The sequence below is a fragment of the Penicillium cosmopolitanum genome, assembly GCF_028827165.1.
Source record: "Penicillium cosmopolitanum strain IBT 29677 chromosome Unknown utg000005l:1.0-4006212.0:1.0-4009387.0, whole genome shotgun sequence".
Lineage (NCBI taxonomy): Eukaryota > Fungi > Ascomycota > Eurotiomycetes > Eurotiales > Aspergillaceae > Penicillium > Penicillium cosmopolitanum.
The window spans coordinates 3486127-3507865 of record NW_026622675.1 but is presented as its reverse complement, the minus strand read 5'-3'; the positions used below and the strand labels follow the sequence as shown (position 1 = coordinate 3507865).

The following is a 21739-nucleotide window of genomic DNA, read 5'->3' as shown; positions in this document are numbered from 1 at the left end:
ATTTAAACAAGGGTGGTGCGCGCTTCTGATCCGGGGTCTTTATGTACCAGCAGGGAGCTATATACATTTAGCTCTGCTGAGATCCCCACGTACTCTCTTTCCTACATCCACATTGTGGAGTCAGAATACCCACTTCCTTTCAATGGCGAGCTATGACAGGGACAAAGTCGAGATGGGGGTGAACGAGAAGGATGTCGCGGAAGCTGTTCCCGACACCGAAAATGATAAACATTATGTCGCGACTGTTATTGACAATAATGATCAGCTGAAACGACATCTGGGCAATCGTCAGATCCAGTTGATTGCCATTGGTGGTTCGATTGGTACGGCGACCTTCGTGAGCATTACAGCCGGCTTGACGAAAGGTGGGCCGGGTAGTTTGTTTTTGGCCTACACGATTTACTCTTGTATGATGGGACTTGTCAATAACTGCATGGCTGAAATGGCGGTCTTTATGCCTATCAGTGGTGCTTTTATTCGCATGGCTGGTAGATGGGTTGATGAATCCTTTGGCTTCTGGGCCGGGTGGAACTTCTTCCTCTACGAGGTCTTACTGATTCCATTTGAGATCACGGCCCTTAACTTGGTATTGACTTTCTGGCGAGATGACATTCCGGTGGAAGCAGTAGTCGCTGCTTGTATCGTGATTTACTTGTGTGTTGCTCCCCGACCCGGTCGATCTGTTCAGCGCTAATTATTTTAGTATACTCAATGCCTTTACCGTGAAATGGTATGGTGAAGCAGAATTTTGGCTCGCAACAGGAAAGGTCATCCTGATCCTCATCGTCTTCCTCTTCACATTCATTACAATGGTCGGGGGTAATCCGAAACACGACGCTTATGGATTCCGATACTGGAATAACCCTGGGTCATTCGCAGAATATATCACAACGGGGCCACTGGGTCAATTTGAAGGATTTCTCGGTGCGCTTTGGAGTGCCTCTTTCACCATTGTCGGACCCGAGTATATGGCCATGGTAGCTGGTGAGACAAAGCTACCTCGAAGATACTTGAAGACTGCTTTCAAGACTACATACCTCCGATTCGCATTCTTCTTCATCGGAAGTGCGCTATGTGTGGGAATTGTCATCCCTTATAACGACAAGACTCTCTTGGATATTTTGTCAGGCTCCGCCGCTGGCTCTGGAACCGCTGCCGCCTCGCCTTATGTTATCGCTATGAATAACCTTGGCATCTCAGTACTCCCGCATATCACGAATGCACTATTGGTGACTAGCATTTTCTCCGCTGGCAACGCCTACACCTATTATGGAGCTCGTAGTCTCTACGGACTCGCCCTACAAGGACAGGCACCAAAGATTTTCAGAAAGTGCACCAAGAAGGGGGTTCCCATCTACTGCTTACTGGTCGTGATGGTTTTCCCCTTCCTCGCTTTCCTCAATGTATCCAAGGGATCCTCAACGGTTTTGACCTGGTTGACAAATATCATCACAGCCGCGCAGGTCATTGACTACATTATCATTTGTATCACATACATATTCTTCTACCGCGCCTTGAGGGCACAGAACATTGATCGTCGCACTCTGCCCTACTATGGCTACTTCCAACCCTACTCAGCATGGGTTGGGTTGGTCTGGATGACGATGATCGTCTGCACATACGGCTACTCTACATTCCTGCCCGGAAACTGGGCTGTCGGCGACTTCTTCACATACTACACCATGGTTTTAATTGCGCCCGTGTTGTTCTTCGGATGGAAACTTATCAAACGGACGAAATTTATCAAGGCACATGAAGCAGATCTTATTTGGGATAGACCTGTGATTGACGCGTATGAGGCCTCGTTTACTGAATACGCCCCTGGCTTCTGGACGGAAATTCTACAGATGTTCGGCCTTCGAAGGAATCGCCGTGAGAAGCGGGAAATATAGATTTCTTTGCTTTGTAGGTGTTATCATCTTGTTTGGCACCGTGGCCGTGACTATATATCAATTCAATAAGACGGTTGGAGATGCTTCTATGCAATTACTACTGCCCGCTCTGGTCAATTCTAAAGTCGGATAGCCGTGGCAATTTATCAGCCCGGGGTCTTAGGATAAAACAGATCGAGTTATCCGATAAATAGTAGTGTTCTCTGTAATCAAAACTTGAAGCGAGCATAGTACTAGGCTTTCCAGGTGTGTTAGCTTAAAGAGATATATCTCTAAGGTTGGACTCAAAAGAAAAGAGTTTCCAATTACTACTATAATAATTACAGCTACCCGCGTACTATGAGTTTGAAAATCCAAGACGCCATCCAGAACTTGAACCCTCCAGGGATGCCAACAATTACTACCTAGTAAGGGATCAGCTCTAGCTATGAGACCATGCCGCTAGGGCTAAGGTCCACCATCCTAGACCATCCTCAGACACCAACAACCCCCAACACGCGCACCTCCTGCACGAAGGAAATCAACCATGTCATGATTTTCCATTCGAGCTGCCAGGCCTAAAGGAGTAGCAATGCCCTTGACCGCCCTGTTTTCTGGTGCTAGGCAGTGTGTGATTAGCTCCATCGTACTGATGGTAAAGGTTTCATTGAGATCCGGGCCGAATTCCATGGCCCGCAAAATAATGCACCTATTGTCGTTGAGGACCGCCATTTTCAGCAATCTGTCGTCTTGTTCCCGGACTGCGCACTTGAAGAGATAATTACCTGCGATTGCCGAGAAACGGCGACTGGTTCGTGCTAGGCGACTAACGGACCCTGTGTCAGACATTTCAGTAACAATCATTAGTATGATTTCGGTGGGAAGTTCTGAAAACATGATTAACTTGAATACTTTTGGCATCCTCTGGAAATATGGATATTTATAATGCTACTAGAAGTACCAGTACCAGGTGCTCGATTACTAGTAATTAGTAGTACTGCGCAGATGGAATTCAGAACCGTGCCCAGGTGGAAAAAGTTCAAGTTTGAATCGTTTCTTGAAACCTTGGAAGGGTCTTCGAGACCAATGGCCTTTTTCTGATACTTGATCCATGCCAGGTGATGAATATATATATATCCATGGATACCTAGGTGTGTTTCGAATCAAAGAAATTCCAAGGTTCTGAGTAGTACTAGTAGTTACTACTCGGAAGGACCGTGACTCGAGTCATTCATAGAGTTTGGAGACAACGAGTTAGGGATTTAACAATGGTGTTTGAAAAACAAAGAACCTTAGGATACATCCCTGATTAAAGATTAAACCAATCATCGCCCACTCCAATGACCTCAAGTTTAATGACAGGTGCTTTGTCCGACTGGAACTCGGATATATCCGCATTCGGTAGCCGAAGGAGTTCCAGCCGCGCACTTAGCTCTGACACGAATAGTCTTGGAAAATCCTATGAGCTGAACCCTAGTGGCATTTTCATAGTCATTCCCGTCAATTTCAAGGGTGATTGTCACAGTTTCCCTCGGGATTCTCATCTCGGCAATGCGCCGATGTGTGGGGGTTGACACCACCTTCTAGCGCGGGGGTATCCACCGGTTCTAGTGGATGCCCGCCTGCTGCGCGAATCAGCAATGCCATCCCACTCGGGGATGGACCTGGGGTAGCATTGGTGATAACACCCAGTCTCTCGTCAGGGACTCGGACACATTGGAACATTGTCGGGTCCCTCTCTAGCAGTCCTGATCTGCATGTCACCGTGTCCCTCCCCCCTTGCAGCCACATAAATTGCCAACTCCCCCCACCTTTTTACCCCTCGATTTATTTTCTACGACAAACATACTCACTACCCAAGCAGCCATAGTCGATCAATCCCGTTTCCAAGATGCCTTATTCTCCGAAAGTCGGCGATCGCGTCGATAGCCTCGATACTCCCTCCATGATCGTGGATCTGGATCTCATGGAGGCCAATATTAAGAAGCTCATGGATAAGCTCCTCCCACCGGCCTGAACATCCGCCCTCACTTGAAGACGACCAAGAGCGCAATCCTCGCTGGCAAACTCGCAAAGGCTGGAGCTAAGGGAGGCTGTGTCGCAAAAATTAGCGAGGCGGAGGCTATCGCTGCAGCGGGCTTTGATGATCTGCTCATCACTTGCGAGATTGTGGGCCCCGTCAAGGTCCAGCGCTTGGTGGAGTTGTACCGCAAGTACCCTAAGATTCGCATTGTTGTCGACAGCGAAGTTGGTGCTTCGGCCATCAACGATGCACTGGCGAAGTCGGGCATCGCGGAGCCCATCACAACTCTGATTGATCTCGACGTCGGATTGCACCGCACTGGCGTCAAGCCCGGCGAGCCGGCTCTTGCCCTGGCACGACACGTTGGAGGGCTCAAGCACTTGAACCTGATCGGCGTCCAAGGATATGAGGGTCATCTACAACATCTGCACGACTACGAGGACCGCAAGAAGCAGTGTCTGGAGTCGATGGCCACTCTGACCGGCACTGCCGATGCATTCCGAAAAGCTGGTTTTAACATCGAGGTTGTTACCACCGGTGGAACCGGCACTGCTGAGTTCTGCGCCAGCGTTCCTGGTGTCACTGAGCTTCAGCCTGGTTCTTTCATCTTTATGGACGTTGACTACCGCAATGCTGTTGGCTCCTTCTTCTCCCACAGTCTTGTTCTTCTGTCAACAGTTATCAGCCAACAAGGCCCCCGAGCAGTTACAATCGACACTGGTCTCAAGTCGTTGACCACAGACAGTGGCCTGGCCGAGTGCAAGGACTCGAGGTATGAATATGGTGTCCTGGGCGATGAACATGGCTCTCTCATGTGGGAGGAGGGCTCACCGGCTCTGTCGGTTGGTGACCGTGTCGAGATGCTTCCTAGCCATATCGACCCCACTGTCAACCTGCATGATTTCTATTATGCGCATCGCAATGGTGTAATTGAGGAGATCTGGCCCGTTGATTCTCGGGGCAAGGTGCAATAGTCGATTTGTCCAAGAACGCAAGCAACATGCATATTAGATAGATTTCATTTCGGTTATCATAATCCAATCACTCAAATTATAGACGAGCCAAAGAAAATAAAAGTTCATTTCGACAATGTTGTTTTTTCTCACAAGCGATTTGGATTCTTCAGTCTCCCAAAATCCGACTTGCGCTTTGCTTTCAGTGGTCAGGAGTAGGAAGTCGAGCCTGATCATCTCATCTGCACCCTACACCCTACGAGTGGCGGTGGAGCTCTTTAAATAGTTGGAGTGACTCCACATTGGACCCGCCTTGTCAAAAGAAGGGCGGAGGCGGGCCCCAAAAGTAAAAGTTTGCCATTTGAGTCCGACTTAAAAGCTATTGATTTCCTTTCCATCTGGCATGATTTATATCCCTGGTCCTCCCTGCTAGTAATCATCCCCATGGAGCAAATTGAAGTGTCCCCCGATGGCAGCACTGCTGATCTGCACGAAGCCAACCTTCCACCAGTGGATCGGGGCCGCGGTGCATGGGGTTTCCTTGCAGCATGTTTCATGATTGAAGCTTTAATCTGGGGTATGTGCATGTATACTACATAGTATTGTTTATCATGGCCTGGACTTGAATTATTCACTAACCATCGTGGTCGGATATAGGGTTCACATTCTCCTATGGAATTTTCCAGGATTATTATAGCACCCATGAGCCTTTCAAGAGCTCTGGAGACATTGCCGTGGTTGGCACTTGTGCGATGGTGAGATTTCCTTTACCGAAAATATTTTATGCATCCATCACCCTGATTCATTGACTACCAGGGTATTTCCTACATGCTCTTGCCCCTCGCCTTCATTATGATTCAGGGTCTTCCCCGCTTCAAGCTATGGGCTGCCCCACTGGGCTTTCTGATTATGTGTCTCGCGCTGGCAATGAGCTCTTTTGCCAAGACGACAACTCATCTCATTGTCTCCCAAGGTGTCGCATATGGAATTGGGTCAAGTTTGGCGTATGCGCCAACCATTGTCTTCATGGATGACTGGTTTGTGCGAAGGAAGGGACTTGCCTTTGGCATTATGTGGGTGGGTATAACCAACACCGATTGAATTGCCTCGTTTCCAACAGTATCAATGCTGATATCTCATCTAGGCCGGAACCGGGGTATCAGGTGTTATTCTGCCAATTGTCCTGCAGTGGCTACTGGATAGCTTTGGCCATCAGACAGCTCTTCGGGCCTGGTCTATCATTCTCCTTGTCATGGGCGGTCCACTTCTCTACTTCGTTCGCCCTCGACTTCCCATTTCCCGTACCTCGCGCTCTCGACCACTAGATTTCCGCTTCTTGTGGAACTCAACATTCATGATATATGAGACTGGAAATATTCTCGAGGCCATGGGCTACTTCCTCCCGACTATCTATCTTCCCACCTATGCTCGCACCCTCGGGGCAAGCGGCCTCCAAGCAACCTTGACGGTCATCCTATTCAACCTTGCCTCTGTCTTCGGCTGCATCGCCATGGGATCAATGGTAGATCGATTCCATGCTACAACGTGTATTCTCGCGTCCACCGTCGGAAGTACCATTGCAGTATTCTTGATCTGGGGATTCGCCGATTCTCTTCCTCCTCTCTACATATTCTGCATCTTCTACGGCCTATTTGCCGGGTGTTTTACCTCTACCTGGCCTGCCATCGTAAATGATGTTCGAAAGAAGAGTGCGTATACCGACCCTAGCATTGTCTTCGGATTTTTGTCCACTGGTCGAGGAATTGGAAACGTCGTCAGCGGTCCGCTTAGCGAAGCATTGCTGAAGAACGACGCATGGAAGGGAGCAGCTGCGAAGGCATATGGGTCTGGCTATGGTCCTTTGATTGTCTTCACTGGGATTTCTGCACTGCTTGGTGGCTTTGGTGTGGTGATGAGGTCCTCTAAGATTTCATCACTCTGATCGGCCAATCTCACGAGATGGCCATGATTAATTCTATCAAGGATGGGGGATGAAAATAAAAGTTTAGATTTAGAAGTCGAGGTTTGAAATGTACTTCCTCCGTCCTTCGAAGGCTTTGCAAAGTTACTCTTGGGATCTAGTTCTGACAAGCCTGGACCGGACATCATCGGCCATAACCCCGTCGGGCTTGCACCGACTAGTGCGGATGGCAACATAAGAATGGCCAATACACTCGACGTTGTTCCCATGAAAAGACATTATTCGCCAGAAATGAACAAATTCCCTTCTTGAGGGTCATATATGCCCCTGCCCTTCCCCCAATCGTACAGTATCGGCAAATCCCCGATCTCAAGCTCACCGACAACGCTCAGCATCTCCGCAAAGCTTGCAGATCCAGACCGGTAAATCGCCGACTCTGCAACCGACTTCTGTCTACCCCGGATTCTGCATTTCCCCACTTCTCTCAACTGCGGAGACATGATGATCAGCAGAGGGAGAAAAGGTACAAAAAGCAAACATGCCTCCCATCTTCCATTCGTGAATGTATTTCTTCATTGGTGCTAATAGAGTCAGCTAACGCAAAATAATGGCTGCTCATCACCTTGACGAAAAGTCTACCCAAGAATGGGAGGAGAGTATCGATCATACTACAGCTATCTCTTTAGCTGCGAGTTATGTCCCCGGATCACCGGAGGAGAAGAGGTTACTGCGCAAACTTGATTTTCGCATCATCGTAAGCGGACACAAGCAGCATCTTGTCTTTATTTCATCACACTAATCCCGTCATCATCTATAGCCTTGTTGTTGGATTCTTTTTGTTTTGGGTTATTTAGACCGCGCGAATATCGGGTAAATCATTCTACTCCATTCCATTCATGCCCACATTCCGTTCATAGAGCTCTTTCTAAAACAATGAACGCTTCTAGAAATGCCAAAACCGGCGGTTTGGAAGATGACTTTCATTTAACATCAAATCAATACTCCGTCATCCTCCTACTCTTCTTCGTGTCCTATGTCATTTTCGAGGTCCCCTCCAACATGATAATCGCCCGCGTGCGACCGTCTTTGTATCTCTGCGGTCTCGCGCTGTTATGGGGGGTAGTTGCTGCATCAATGGCCGCGACGAAGAATTGGAAACAACTCGCCGCTGTGAGATTTGTTTTGGGGTTTGTTGAGTCGGGATTTGCTCCTGGCATTGCATTCTACCTTTCCTCTTGGTGAGCTCTTTCCAGTTTTCCTGTTCATGCTGGGCAATGCGATGAGCTTGAGAAGCTAATGTTTCCAGGTACCGACGATATGAGCTTGCCAGTCGTTTTGCCATCTATTATACCGCCGTGGCTGTTGCTGGTGGTTTGTCGGGGTTGCTCGCGGGTGTTATCACGGAATATCTGGACGGAGCCCGAGGGATTGATGGGTGGAGATGGTTATTTGTATGCTTTCACATAAATCTCCTTCAACATACATACAGATCATTTGACAGCTAATGGCTCTCAGATCATTGAAGGCTGCGGATCCTCTTTTGTTGGGTGTATTCTTTGGTTCTTCATGGCAGACTACCCATCCAACACACGTTGGCTCACGCCAGAGGAGCAACTTCTCGCCAGCCAGCGTCTTGCGTATGACGGTTTGGGCAACACACAAGGTGCCCACGGAAGAGTCTCTGAGAAGGAAGCTCTGAAGATGGTCGTCAAAGACTGGAGAACTTGGACTCTCGCCCTGCTCTATGCTCTTGTTACCGGGGCGCAGACAATTCAGTACTTTATCCCGACGCTCGTTAAGAGTTTTGGGTGGGAGAACTGGGAGGGACAATGTAAGTCATCACCATAATCATCAAATACCCATGTTTCTTACGATCTGAGAATTCACTAACCGCTATAGATCACACGATTCCGCCATACGCATGCGCTGTGGTGTTCATATTAGTCTTCTGCTTTGTCGCAGATCACTTCAAGAGTAAAGCCTACTTCATCTCCCTGTTCTCCGGAATCGGGACGATATTCTTCATCGTTGTCTGTGCGAATAGTAACGACACCGTCCGCTGTACGTCCCAGTATCCAATTCCACACAATATCTTTTCTTCGGCATCTAGACTGACCTATGCATAGATATCTTCACCACTTTCGCCTTCGGCTGTATCTATGGCACATCTCCTCTTGTCTTGATGTGGGTTGCGAATATCATCTGCTATCCCGCTGAGAAGCGCGCGGTCGCAATCGGTTTGGTTAATGCGCTTGGAAACACTGCTTCCATTTATGGTGTTTTTCTCTGGCCAGAACATGATGCGCCCCGGTATATTCCGGGATTCGGGTATGTTCTCAATTCTGTCGCATAACTTGAATCACTGCCAGTGATTAACATATTGCCAGTGCAACGACTGTTTGGATGGGTGCTATATGTGTCGTTTCACTGGTTGCTGGGTATTTGTTTAAGAAATACCCTATTGAGGCACCGGAGCCGGAGGAGGTGGTTGCTGCGGAGATTCGGAGACAAAGGGAGAGAGGGCAGGTCCCGACAAAGGCGTAGTTATGTCGCTTTGGTTGCTTCGGGTTATTGGTTTTAGAAGAGATGATCCCTTGTTCCCGATTATCGGGTGAACTCAGTCATATTTTGAATTCTATCATACACTCTGACATGGAATCGTCGGCCCAGCCGCGAACTCGGACTACTAAATATCATACAATTTCTGTGGTGCATATCAGAAACCATTGTCGGGTTGCTCGGTCTCCATTGCCTCCTCCCGCTGCATCTCGTTTCGAATCATGGCGTCCCGCGCCGCGAGACTGGCCTTGCGCTTTTTCCTGCCACTTCCAGCGCGGGCGAGCTTTGCGCCATTTGCGGCTTCATTTTTATTGGTCTTGGCCTTCTGATCATTCACAGCTGCATCACCAGTCAAGTCAATTCCATTCTCAGTCATGGTTTGAGATGCGGTTAGGTCGCCCGCTGGTATATCATCGTTTGTGTTGGTACCCTTTGGTGCATCAATTGTCGGGATGGCATTCAAGGGGGCTTTCGGGGTATCTGCTATTTCGTTTTCCGTTGGCGTAGTGCCATTTTGCGTCTCAGTTGAGGCCATGGGGGTATTTTGGTTATCCATAGTTGCATCCTCTTTTGATCGGCTTCCACCCTTTGTCTCATTTTGAATTTGGGAAGGGTCATGGATAACCGTGTAACCAGCTGGCGTGGAGTAGTGTTGATGGGGATTTGAATCGTCTGCAGTTTCTTGATCCGCTGTTCCATCAGATGCAGGAACGACGCTGCGGCGAGGGCGTCCAGGCCCTCGATAATCCTTATCCTTTTCATTGGAAACATCAGATTTCTTAGGTCGACCAGGTCGTCTTTTCAAAGGAATGGAATCGACTGGATCGTGGGTGAGACGCTGTTTCTTCGCTGGGCTTTGCACGGGATGAGGAGGTCTTGTTTCGCGATTAATCGATATATCGCGCGAACCGAGTTCCGCGCTCCACGGCCGACGCTCGTAGTTGTGCGCCAGGTCTCTCAGAGGGATATGTGGGCCATCGGAAGGGAGGGGGCCCGTAATGGAAAGGTCGTCCTCCATATCATTCTCATCAAATGTATCTGCGACGGCCAGTGTATTTCCGGCTGAGAAGGTATCTGCCCAACCACGCTTCCGGCCGGCCTGCAGCAGATCGGGGCTTTGCATTCGCGGCAGCGCTCCCTCGAGCCCTGCCATGTATTCCGGAGTATGTGGTTTCGAATCCTCTGCGATACGAGCCTTCAATTTCAACGCCTCGATCTCCAGCTTCAATTTTTCAATCTCATCCGACTTTGATTTCAGCTCCCTTAGGACCGTGGCAACCATATCGAAACCGGGTCCGCTGCCTTCACCTCCGTACCGCGTCGGGACATTGAGCTCGATTCGGAGGGAGTTGAAGGAGAGTTTGAGGTCGGCTATCGTGTCGTGCATATTGTTGACTGAGCTGGAAATTTGATCGATGCTTCGACCTTGGTGTTGCATGTGGTGCTGCATGACAGGGTCCAAAGAGCGAAAGTCCGTACCACCGGCGGGGATTAAAGCACCACCTTGGAGAGAACTGCGGGTGCTTCGCAGGGTCTCCTTTGGTGGTGGGGAAGGAGTTTGTTGATTGCACCCTCCTTGAAGACGGGTTCCGTTGGACGCATGGATACGACTTCTCTAAAAGAGACTTTGGACATTTTCCAAATTATGATGGGGCTATGCCAGTGTAAGTAGACGATGAAGCGCAACGACGAGAGTGATAGTAAAGTAGAAAGGGGAAATGTAGCTTCCAAGATCATGCCACTTACCCATTGTCCATTTCGACGAGAACACCGAGTTTCGAGGAGCTCGGGCACATTCTGCAAGATGCCTCTTGCGTGATACGACCTCTGATGAGACTGGCATCGCTGTGATCGGGGATTCTCTTTCGTTGAGAAGAAACGGAGATACGGTCGGCGTCGACGCTCACCCAGGCGGTTGAGGTGGCATAGAAGTTGGAAACTTCGGCCCATTCATTTTCAAGAACGGCCAGAGAGCTGAAGCAACGGCGACAATGACAGATGACTGCCGGTCGCGTGAGACTTGCGAAGTCCATCGTTGATGCGACAGGAGAGACTCGAGAGGCTCGAAGAATGCGCGCATAAATTGAAGTGAAGCGCGGCATGGAAATCGCTGACTCAGCGGTCCAGACCGGGTAACCGCGCTAGGCCGAAGGAGGCATGGCGCATTGGCGGGACTGCTGCACGGTGACCTCATGTCAGGTACACCCGTGAGAATGTTATACATGTATAGTGACGCAGTACAATGGTGAAGATAGGGTGATTTATTGCACCATGATGCAAATTATTGTATTCGCTGTAATATATCCAATTCTGACTGTATTCTGCAAATTTACACACAGTACGAATTGTGGAAAGCATACTACTAGTAGTACTACTTTATTGGGACCCCGCAGTAAACACGTGACTCTTATCTCTTCCCCGCGGCGTTACTCCGATGCAACCAAATGAGGCAGGTGTCTTTGGCACAGACACACACACCCACACACCCACCCACACCTTTATGAGTCGTTCCTTTCGTCTAGTCCGCTCTGCGGTATCTCGTCCAATATTTACACCTTCTTCTTCTCTCTCCTCCACTTCAATCTTCCTCAGAAACAAGTACCCAATTATCACCATGGCTCAATCATCAACTGCCTCGGCAATCAACACCTGGCAAGGTGCCGGTGCAGCCGAGTTTGACCTTCGGAGTATGATATCGAATTGTGTTGGTTGGAACTATATCCGCCATTAACTGACCTCTGATCCAGGTGACACCATGACCAAGCCTACTCCATCTATGCTCGAAGCCATTTGCCAAACAACCCTACTCGACGACGTATTCAACGAGGACCCAACAACCAACGACTTGCAAAGCTACGTCGCACAGCGAACCAAGCATGAAGATGCACTGCTAGTTCTATCAGGGACAATGGGTAACCAAGTAGCTATCCGCACTCACCTGACTCAACCACCGCACGCCGTTCTCTGCGACCATCGATCCCACATCATCTGCTACGAGGCTGGCGGTGTGAGTGCCTGGACCGGCGCCACTGTGCAAACCGTAATCCCGAAGAATGGCGTCCATTTGACTCTCGAAGATATCCAGAAACACGCAGTCCTCGACGACGATATCCACCATTGCCCGACCAAGCTGATCAGCTTGGAAAATACCCTCGGCGGCATGGTCATGCCTTTATCCGAGGCCCGTCGTATCGTTGAGTGGGCTCATAAAAATGACATTAAGGTTCACCTGGATGGGGCTCGGCTCTGGGAGGCCGTGGTCTCTGGAGCCGGTAGCCTCGAGGAGTATGCCAGTCTCTTTGACAGTGTCAGTCTGTGCTTTTCCAAGGGCCTTGGTGCCCCGATCGGTAGTATCATTGTCGGATCCCAGCCTTTCATTAAGAAGGCTAAATGGTTTCGCAAGTCGATTGGTGGTGGCGCCCGACAAACGGGTGTCTTTGCTTCTGCGGCTCGGATCGCCCTTGACGAGACATTTGGAAAGGATTCGCATGGGCAGTCGGGGAAGCTGCCGGCTACCCATGCCAAGGCCAAGCGCATAGCCGAGTTGTGGACTAGTCGGGGAGGGAAGCTGGAAAAGCCCGTGCACACCAATATGGTTTGGCTCGATCTGGAGGGGTCTGGCGTCGGGCCCAATGACCTGAGTGTCATTGGGGAAGCAAAGGGGCTCAGATTGCTTGGTGGGCGGGTTGTTGTCCACTACCGTAAGTGATTTCCCCCTTCTGTCGCGGTCTGAGAGTACTTCTCGTTTTCTGACAATTTACAGAGGTTTCGGATGAGGCGATCTCCCGGCTAGAGGAGGTGTTCGACATTGCGATGAAAGGGGAGTATCAGCGCAGCGAGGATAAGAGCAGACCCTATGGGAGTAGCAAGCCATAGAAGGCGTGATTCTAGTAACAATAGTATTAACATAAATTGAGGACTGATGTATTGAAAGCTACTAGTAGTTGATTGAAACAGTGAGTGATATTTGTATATAAAGCTAGTTTGAGAAAGCCTTGCTACTACTAGTGATACTAGTATGATTACTGGTCATTAGCACATATAGAGCAGCTGTTATCTTCCCAATTCGTAGGGGCTTCGCGTATTTATCGACGCCATAAAAGACCGGTAATTGTGGCGACCCTTAGACATAGGTGGTCTGCCTTTCTTTACATTTCTGTTCTTGACCATAGCTTCAGCTTCTTCAAAGGATGGGCGAGTAAGGTTGCACATTTTTGGGCAAAATCGGAACATGATGGCGGGGTGTAGGGATGGGGGTGTTTGTTTCTCTTCAGGTTTGTCTTCGGCTTGGTCTTCATTACGGTTACCATTGGACGGGTAGTCATCGGACCAGCTGTCATCCGTTTGATCATGCTCAAGTTGTCGTTCAGATTCGAAGGTAATTTCAAGAAGCCTATTTTTCAAGGTAGTCCTGAGCGAGTCAGCGGAGACTCTGTGAAAGCTTTGTCTGGGTAGGATGGATTTGGAGAAAGGCTCGCATTCCCTTGCCAGATCATAGAACGCATCCAGTCTTTTCTCATCATCAACACCAACGACCTGGATGGGAGCATCACAAAGGAGTCCGAATAGGCCAGTTTTCGCAACATGTTCACGCGTGGTATGTACCACAATGACACGCATTATAACCGCTCCCCAGGGCGTCTGTTGGAGTTTTTCAAGGGGGCCCATCGTTTTGCACAACTCGATATCTCGGCGACGGCTTTTACGACCCTCCCCTAGATAATGAAATCGAAAAGAACCACCTTGCACCTCGGATGCCTTGCATGCCAGATAGTCAAGTGGACTCCCTGGGCGGCTATGTATGTCATCAAGCTCAAACGGGGGTCTCCAGTTCACGTGGACTGAATCACGAGAGTAGTCGATCCATAATGATTCGTTGAGCGGAAAGTCCATGCTTAAATCTGGAGATGGATGGGCTTCTAGCTTGACGTATCGAGCAGATTCACAAGCCACCGAGCGCGATTCTCGACATACCCGAGTAATAACTGGGGGGGCACATGTTAAGATCGCATGTTGCGCCCTCGTCACAGGGAGATGCATACGAATGTTCTCCAAAGGGTCGGTCTAGTTCCACCACCCGGTGCGGGAGGCAGAACCGCCAGACCATCAACCTCAGCTCGGCGGGGAGCTTAGGGAAGAAATGGAAGTCCTGCTCATTGTTTTTATCCATTTGCGCGTAGTAGATTAGGGGTTGAAAGTCGTTGATGTGTAAATATGTACTTTCCTCTGTCCGGAACAAGGTGTGCTCAAGCTTGTTTGGAACTATGAGCGGTCAGCAAGTAGATTCTTGTTTCGTGAAAGTTCAAGTTTGTATGGTCTGTTTGTGAAGTGGCAAAGTCGAAAAGGAAAAAAAAATAGAAATGGAAAAGAAGGCAAAACCCGGCGAGGAGATGGGGGCCGGTGGCATTTATTGTATGAGATGTTAGCTCGAGACTCGGACCCGCCATGGTCTAGAATGTCCAATCATGATATCAATCAGGCTAGGGAGCCCTTAGTGTATTTCCGGATGGAGTTCAAACCTTGGAAGTTCAAAGTCAGACCCCAGACAAGTACTATGACTCCGCGGTCACGTGTACATCAGAAGTGTGTCCACGCCTACCATTCATCAGCCGTGCGACTGATGATATTCTCAGTTAATAGGGGTTGCATATTTAGGCCAACATGCCATGTGTACACTCCCCTCAAATGTCCGATATCAAATAAACAAATAAGCTCTCGATCAGATCTGGGACATCCATGGGCGAGACTCGATTTCGGGGTATTCCAGCCAATCAGAGGCCAAATGAATGGATGACTCAGCTCGGAAACTGGACTTTCTGCCTGAATGTTGCCTCATTGATGCCTTGGTGCCTTCCTGCCTGATCCCGCTGGAACCTCTTGACGCCGCCAGCCAGTGGAACTTCGTTGCGGCTCTCACTTTTTGTTTCTCGGACGACCATCACCTTGCAGTCTCTGCTCCTGCTGCCCTCTTTTGGTCCATTGCTTCACCCTCTTTTATGATTGCCCGCCGATCATCGTGTGAGTTTCTCCTCTCTTGGCCCGGGGCGGATTCGAGCTCGAGTTCAGCTCGTAAACAAATGGTTTGTACCTCTGTCTACAGAAGATCCCAGGCTAACCGACGACCTCATCATCTACAGAGATACATTCCCGATCGTCCCACCCCTTCCTGAATTGACCTCACGAACGGACTGATTGTTTCCAATGACTTCCTTCTGCCAAACAATCTATTAATCCCCTCCGCGGTCGTCCAGCCGCTACGACCTATACGGCCGCACGGCGAGTGGTTGCCTTCGCACCACATCTGCTCTCTCAGATTTGACCCGGATCGTGATTCAAATCTGCTGGCCGTGACATCCTTCCCAATTCATTGCCGGAATCCTTTCAGTCGGTGTCGCATGAGTGCATCCAGTACCCCGACTGACACCCACGCGCATCTCGAGAGACCGCCCTCCATCCCTCTTCACCACTCATCCGATCCCTCCTCGCTATATTGAAAATATCTTCACACTTACGTTCTATCTTGTGCAACCTACAACTGCCCAATTTCTGCCCATATTGTGCCTCATTTCCTTTATCGTTGGTTGTTCGCCTGGGTGATCACCCTGGTGAGAATCCCGCCTAGTCTCGCACCCACTGCAAGGTATATAAACCCCTTGTCCCCCCGGACGTCGCATCTCTTCGAATTTACTTACAGGCCATCTTCAGGCCCAACCGTGTATTCATAACCCTGTTCATGCCAAACTTTCCTGCTCTCACGACATATACCCACGCCGCCGGCTGTTTGTAGTTTTTTTTCTTTTTTCTTGTTTTCTTTCTCGTTCGTGTCTCTCTGTTTGTTTGTCGTTAGCGTGCTGCATCACAATCTGCATCTTCAACCTTTGCATTCCCGCCATGGAAGCCACCCAAGAATCCACACAGCCTTGTGCTGATCCTCGTCGGATGGGCCTGAACAATTCCGGCCTTCAAGAACAGGATCTTGCGGACATCATTTGTATTTTGCATCCCAACTCCCATGCCGCGCACGATGGAGTAGCGGCCACCGCAGCACTAGGAAGCCAACACATTCTTCAGAAAGATGTCTTGGACTATGAGACATCGGAAACGGCGGCCCTCGACGTGGCGTTGAGATTGTCCTCGGACGTTCATGATATCGGGGCGGGGTTCTGTTTCGGTCGCAATAAAGCGCGCTGCGACATCCTTCTCGCCGGTGACGACGAGGCTAAACGCGTATCGAACAACCATTTTCGAATCTACCTGACCGGCGATGGCATCATTATGCTCCAAGACACCTCGACAAACGGCACCATCGTGGACAACTGCCGCCTTCGAAAAACACAAAAGGAAAACAGTCGTATGCTCACAAACGGCTCGATCATCCAAGTCGTCACCGGCAATCAGGGCTCCGACGAGGTACGCTTTGTGGTTCGAATCCCGGCTCGTGAGGGCTTCGCCATGCAGTATACACAGAATGTTCTGCACTACTTTGAGCGTCTCCAACATACTGTCGCCGGCGTAGCCCAACAAAAGACTCGATACTCCTCAAATCAACCCGTCCTCTCGTGGTCGGTCGCCAACACATACGGGATGCATTGGACTGGTGGTGCGATGTACAATGTAACAGGGCAGATCGGCAAGGGGGCATTTGCGACGGTCTACAAATTGGCGACAAAGCAGCATGGTGCGATCTATGCCGCGAAAGAATTGGACAAGCATCGATTTATGAAGAAAGGAATTTTGGACCAGAAGGTTGACAACGAGATGAAGATTATGCGTGACTTGACACATGTAAGTTCTGTCTCTGCTCTCACTTTTGCTGTGCCTCTGGTTGCCTATAACTGATGGTCTTTCTCTACAGCCTAATATCGTTCAATACATCGACTATCACGAACATGACCGTTGGATCTACATCATAATGGAGTATGTACCTATGGGTGAATTGTCGACATATCTGTCATCACAGGGCAAGATCCAGGAGGATATGGTGAGAACTATCGCTCGCCAGCTTCTGCGGGCACTGCACTACCTTCACAGGCGCCGAATTACCCATCGCGATATCAAGCCGGATAATATTCTTATTGCATCGCTCGATCCGCTTCGTGTGAAATTGTCAGATTTTGGGCTGTCCAAGGTGACGCAGGAGGAGACTTTCCTCAAGACCTTCTGTGGTACACTACTGTACTGTGCGCCTGAGGTGTATCCCGACTATGAGACATATCGGCGAGGGGATGCTCGGAAGAGACGTCGTGTTGGAGACCCGTTAGTTTTCCCGTCTATCCACACTCTATAGAAAGTTTGCTAATTGTTAGACCCCCCCAAAACCTCACCCTACAGCCAGGCTGTCGACATGTGGTCGCTTGGTGCTGTTCTGTACCATATTCTCGCCGGAGTGCCACCATATTCTGGTCGTGCTGAAGACCGTGGTCAACACATGCTCCGCTGTATCATGGAGACTGACGCCGATTACGACATCTTGCGTCGAGAGGGTGTCTCAGAATCTGGTATCGAATTCGTTGCCCAGCTTCTGAACCGAGATCCTTTCTGTCGACCAACAGAGAGAGACTGCTTTCAGCATCCGTGGATTGCCGAGGTGGAGGATGTGGATCAGTACGAAGACGACGATATCCTCGCCGAAGTGCGCGAGGGCCTCTCGGTTATTGGGGAAGACGAAGAGCTAGACGCATCTCAACTCTCTCTTGCTGATGACCAGGGGTACACTTACGCCGGTGAAGGTGAAGAGTCAAGCAGCAGTGAAGCTCTCGCCAAACGTCCACGCCTGGAACAAATCCCCACGGAAATCAAGTATCCTTCACTTCCCAACATCGAAAGTTTCCAAGACGGCCAAGTTGTCGCCGAACAACAAGCCCGACGTCTCTTTGGCGAAGTCACTTCTTCCGCACTGCGCAGCTCCTACGCACTCGGCCAAAACGGCTCCTGGGCTGGAGTTGACTTTGAGGCCGAGGGCTTTGCATCATCCGGTGAGTCGATGAGCGATGAACACAGTGTCTATTCCATCATTTCTCTCCCGGAAAACCCCTTCGGCGGCACTGCACCCAGCCTCATGGGCGCAGAGAATCTCGTTGGACGACTGAATATGAACTCCTCGCTTCCTCTCCTTCCCCCGACCGGTCCCGTTACTGAATCATCGACCCGGCAGACCACTCCTGGCGAGCAGAGGGAGCCCGTCAATCCAGGTAGCAACAGAACTCCACGTCAAAGGGGAGCACTCCCCAGCTCTGACAATGCAGAGATCACGCCAAGGCCACCAAAGGTGTCTCGTCGCATCGAGCTTGATATTCCCGACACAGCGAGTGAGCGCTCCAGCAGCGCCAGTGCACCAAATAGTCGCCGCGGATCTACAAAGCCGACCGAACCATCTTTCGACCCTGAACTTGCGACTACCCTGGATGCCCAAACTGGCCAGGCCATCCTAGATGCGCAGCTGCGAGAACAACTACCCGCAACCGAGGCGCCATCCGATGTGATTGTCCATCGACCCGATACCCCCATCAGTATGCCCGGCGGTGAATTCGCCAAACCAGCCAAACCACTCGGGCGACTCAAGAGTCTGCCAGGTTCAATCTTCGACCTCAACATCCGCCTAGAAAACCGCCTCACATCATGGGGACGGGGCCCAATGCCACCGTTCGACACGAAGACCGAATGGACGTACGAATCCCGGCCTACGCCTTGGAAATCACATTCTGGGCGCCCGCCATCGAATGCATGATTGCCGAGGGCCGAAACTGGATGGATGTAGACGGCGTGATGGCCGTCCTGTCAACCAAGACGCGGAAATGTATCTGGGTGAATGGTGTCGAGCTACGCAAGGATGGACCAAACGGGTTCCAGTTCGGGAAACTGTACACTGGCGATGTGATTACTATCTACAAACATAACGGGCAATTCTTGGATCTCCGCTGTGAGTTTTATCATGGGGAGAGCGTTGAGACTCGCCCGGAGCATGAGGAGGGATTTGTGGTTCGACAGGCTCTGGTGCGGAAGTCTGACGGTGCAACGAATCGCATGCCTGTGCCTGTGTTGTCTACGGAAAAGAAAGATGAGGAATAAACCCTAGTGATATTTGTGGATTTCGCGATTGAAGTGATTTGACATGACATGATTTGATTTGATTTGAGGCGAATCTGGGCTGTTCTCTCTACTCTGCAAATAGATTGATACTAGTGATAATGGCATCCTATGGTGTGAACTCAGGGTCGTATACTTGGCTGCCATGTGGAGCTGTCACAATGGCCTTGTCCGCATGCGTAAAGTACGTAGACTGCGTATGAAAGTGACGGCTGGTATACTTCCTCGAAGAATGCCAGTGGCGGAGATAATCTCCGGTAGGTGAGATCAGCAACACCGTCATATCGATTGAGAATAAGTATGAATAAGATGAAACGCATAAGCTGACAGTAGTATATTTTCCAAGATACTCAGCAGATATGAGAGTAGCTACTCTAGTGACTACTGATTACTTCCTGGAGTGGCCAGCTCTGCGACTTCCTCTCCGCATGCGGCAACCTTCTCCAACTCCACTTCATCGCCAGGGCTCCACCTCCAACTACAACTTGTTCCTCAACTTCAACCTCACCTGGTCTGTGCGACCCTTGCTCGGTTCAATCCGATCTCATCTCAATCCGTCGTCCTCATTTAATCCCACCTACCCAGGGACCTCTCCTCCGACCCTAATGTCATCCTGACCTCAACCGACCCTCGACTCCTGGAGAGTCATCCATCCCATCCCTACCTCGAATTTCCTCGCCAAAACCCGAGTTCCACACCACCGCGCCTAGATATCGACCTCCCCCTCCCCCTCGTATTTCAATGTCCTTGTCGCGATCACCCTCTCCCCATGCGGGCGGAGGGTGGTCCAGCCCCGGTCTAACTCCGGGCAGCGGCTCCTCCACGCCCGTACGCGGGTACTCCCCCAACACCCTCGCGCCGAACAGCAACACCAAAGGAAACAGCACATGGGCCGCAGCAAAAGCAAAAAGCAACGAAGTACGCGGCTACCCATCCTTCGCAACGCGCAATAGCGGCTTCTTCTCCCGCCAGAAGAAGAAGATCTCCAACCAACTCCCCAGTTTCAACGGTCACCAGTCGCCGCACGGCTACGTTGATAAGGATGTATATGGGCGCGAGAGATGGCGCTCCTCGGCTGGGGGTGCTCGAGGTACTCTAGCTATTCTTCTGCGTCGGAGTCGGGTGCGCATCTTGCTTGGCGTATTCCTAGCATGCCTTGCCTACATTTGTCTTTGGGGGCGTATGTTCACTCCATGACTTGAGCTTCAACTCGAGGGTTAACCAATGAACTGACCATATATTTCTCTCTCAACAGCTCTAGTCCATCTCTACCGACGTTCCCCACTCGGCGGAGGCCGCAAATTCGTCATAATCCTCGGCTCCAATGTCGAAGGCGGCGTAATGGAACTCAAAGGCGCACGCGAATGGGCAATCGAGCGCAACAGCATCCACAATAAGCAAGAATATGCCACGCACTGGGGCTACGAAATCGAAGTCGTCAACATGCTAGCCAAGAAACGATATTCGCATGAGTGGCGCGAAAGCTGGGAGAAGGGCGACGTCATTCGCCAGACGATGCGCAAATACCCGCATGCGGAGTGGTTCTGGTGGCTTGATCTGAACACGTGGATCATGGAACGTGAAGCTTCCCTGCAGGGGGAGATATTCAATTCTCTTGATGAGATGGTTTATCGAGATATCAACGATAACAACCCGCTCAACATCACGCACCCTCTTCCGGAATTCTATCTCGATGAATTAGGTCGGGCGCTGGAAGGTGATGGTCGAACCGATTCTTTGCAGATGCTCCTTACGCAAGATTGTTCTGGGTTTAATCTTGGTTCTTTCTTTTTACGAAGATCGTTGTGGACTGATCGCTTGCTTGATGCGTGGTGGGACCCGGTTATGTATGAGCAGATGCATATGGACTGGGTACATAAGGAGCAGGATGCTTTCAAATACATCTACCAAAGCCAACCTTGGATTCGCAGCAGTGTCGGATTCCTCCCCCAGCGCTCAATCAATGCTTTCCCGGTTGGTGCTTGTGGGGATCAGAATGATCCAGCTGTGCATTACCAGGAAGATGAGCATGATCTAGTTGTGAATATGGCTGGTTGTACCTTCGGTCGCGACTGCTGGGCTGAAATTTACAATTTCCGCGAAATTGCCAATTACAACAATCGCTCGGTCTGGGAGAAGGTACATGATGCCATTTCTTCGGCCTTTGAGGGGCTGTTTGGTTCTGGTGATTCGGCGGGTGAGTAGGAGAGGAGGTGACTAGATCATATGCTTCATCTCGTTCTTCCTGCTTCGACTTCCTTCTTCTTTTGTCCTCATTCTTTTACCCCTTCATGTCCTCATGTTCCTTCACGTTGCTACGCATTTT

At 50.1% G+C, this 21739-nt stretch overlaps 9 protein-coding genes across 9 annotated transcripts; 7 read left to right on the top strand and 2 right to left on the bottom strand.

Moving 5' to 3' along the window:
* Positions 1–142: 142 nt before the first annotated feature.
* On the top strand, positions 143–1892 carry N7509_004320 (uncharacterized protein; the record flags this gene model as incomplete). The annotated part of the gene is made up of 2 exons (XM_056628957.1): positions 143–654; positions 704–1892. The coding sequence occupies 2 exons, from the start codon at positions 143–145 to the stop codon at positions 1890–1892; spliced, it is 1701 nt and encodes a 566-aa protein (XP_056491691.1).
* A 1870-nt stretch (positions 1893–3762) lies between these two features.
* On the top strand, positions 3763–4868 carry N7509_004319 (DSD1 family PLP-dependent enzyme; the record flags this gene model as incomplete). The annotated part of the gene is made up of 2 exons (XM_056628956.1): positions 3763–3822; positions 3909–4868. 2 exons carry the CDS (start codon positions 3763–3765, stop codon positions 4866–4868), a joined length of 1020 nt encoding a protein of 339 aa, XP_056491690.1.
* Positions 4869–5291: 423 nt separating this feature from the next.
* On the top strand, positions 5292–6789 carry N7509_004318 (uncharacterized protein; the record flags this gene model as incomplete). The annotated part of the gene is made up of 4 exons (XM_056628955.1): positions 5292–5424; positions 5505–5602; positions 5664–5924; positions 5992–6789. The coding sequence occupies 4 exons, from the start codon at positions 5292–5294 to the stop codon at positions 6787–6789; spliced, it is 1290 nt and encodes a 429-aa protein (XP_056491689.1).
* Positions 6790–7375: 586 nt separating this feature from the next.
* N7509_004317 (uncharacterized protein) lies at positions 7376–9312 on the top strand (the record flags this gene model as incomplete). Its single annotated transcript, XM_056628954.1, has 8 exons — positions 7376–7522; positions 7586–7638; positions 7716–8006; positions 8075–8219; positions 8284–8599; positions 8668–8829; positions 8895–9096; positions 9156–9312. 8 exons carry the CDS (start codon positions 7376–7378, stop codon positions 9310–9312), a joined length of 1473 nt encoding a protein of 490 aa, XP_056491688.1.
* Positions 9313–9484: 172 nt separating this feature from the next.
* Positions 9485–11360, bottom strand: N7509_004316 (uncharacterized protein; the record flags this gene model as incomplete). Its single annotated transcript, XM_056628953.1, has 2 exons — positions 9485–10940; positions 11074–11360. The coding sequence occupies 2 exons, from the start codon at positions 11358–11360 to the stop codon at positions 9485–9487; spliced, it is 1743 nt and encodes a 580-aa protein (XP_056491687.1).
* A 581-nt stretch (positions 11361–11941) lies between these two features.
* Positions 11942–13203, top strand: N7509_004315 (threonine aldolase GLY1; the record flags this gene model as incomplete). Its single annotated transcript, XM_056628952.1, has 3 exons — positions 11942–12014; positions 12075–13028; positions 13091–13203. 3 exons carry the CDS (start codon positions 11942–11944, stop codon positions 13201–13203), a joined length of 1140 nt encoding a protein of 379 aa, XP_056491686.1.
* Positions 13204–13380: 177 nt separating this feature from the next.
* Positions 13381–14497, bottom strand: N7509_004314 (2EXR domain-containing protein; the record flags this gene model as incomplete). Its single annotated transcript, XM_056628951.1, has 2 exons — positions 13381–14228; positions 14302–14497. The coding sequence occupies 2 exons, from the start codon at positions 14495–14497 to the stop codon at positions 13381–13383; spliced, it is 1044 nt and encodes a 347-aa protein (XP_056491685.1).
* A 1721-nt stretch (positions 14498–16218) lies between these two features.
* On the top strand, positions 16219–19395 carry N7509_004313 (serine/threonine-protein kinase; the record flags this gene model as incomplete). Its single annotated transcript, XM_056628950.1, has 4 exons — positions 16219–17112; positions 17183–17583; positions 17659–18836; positions 18890–19395. The coding sequence occupies 4 exons, from the start codon at positions 16219–16221 to the stop codon at positions 19393–19395; spliced, it is 2979 nt and encodes a 992-aa protein (XP_056491684.1).
* Positions 19396–20154: 759 nt separating this feature from the next.
* N7509_004312 (putative alpha-1,6-mannosyltransferase subunit) lies at positions 20155–21618 on the top strand (the record flags this gene model as incomplete). The annotated part of the gene is made up of 2 exons (XM_056628949.1): positions 20155–20593; positions 20669–21618. The coding sequence occupies 2 exons, from the start codon at positions 20155–20157 to the stop codon at positions 21616–21618; spliced, it is 1389 nt and encodes a 462-aa protein (XP_056491683.1).
* Positions 21619–21739: the final 121 nt, after the last annotated feature.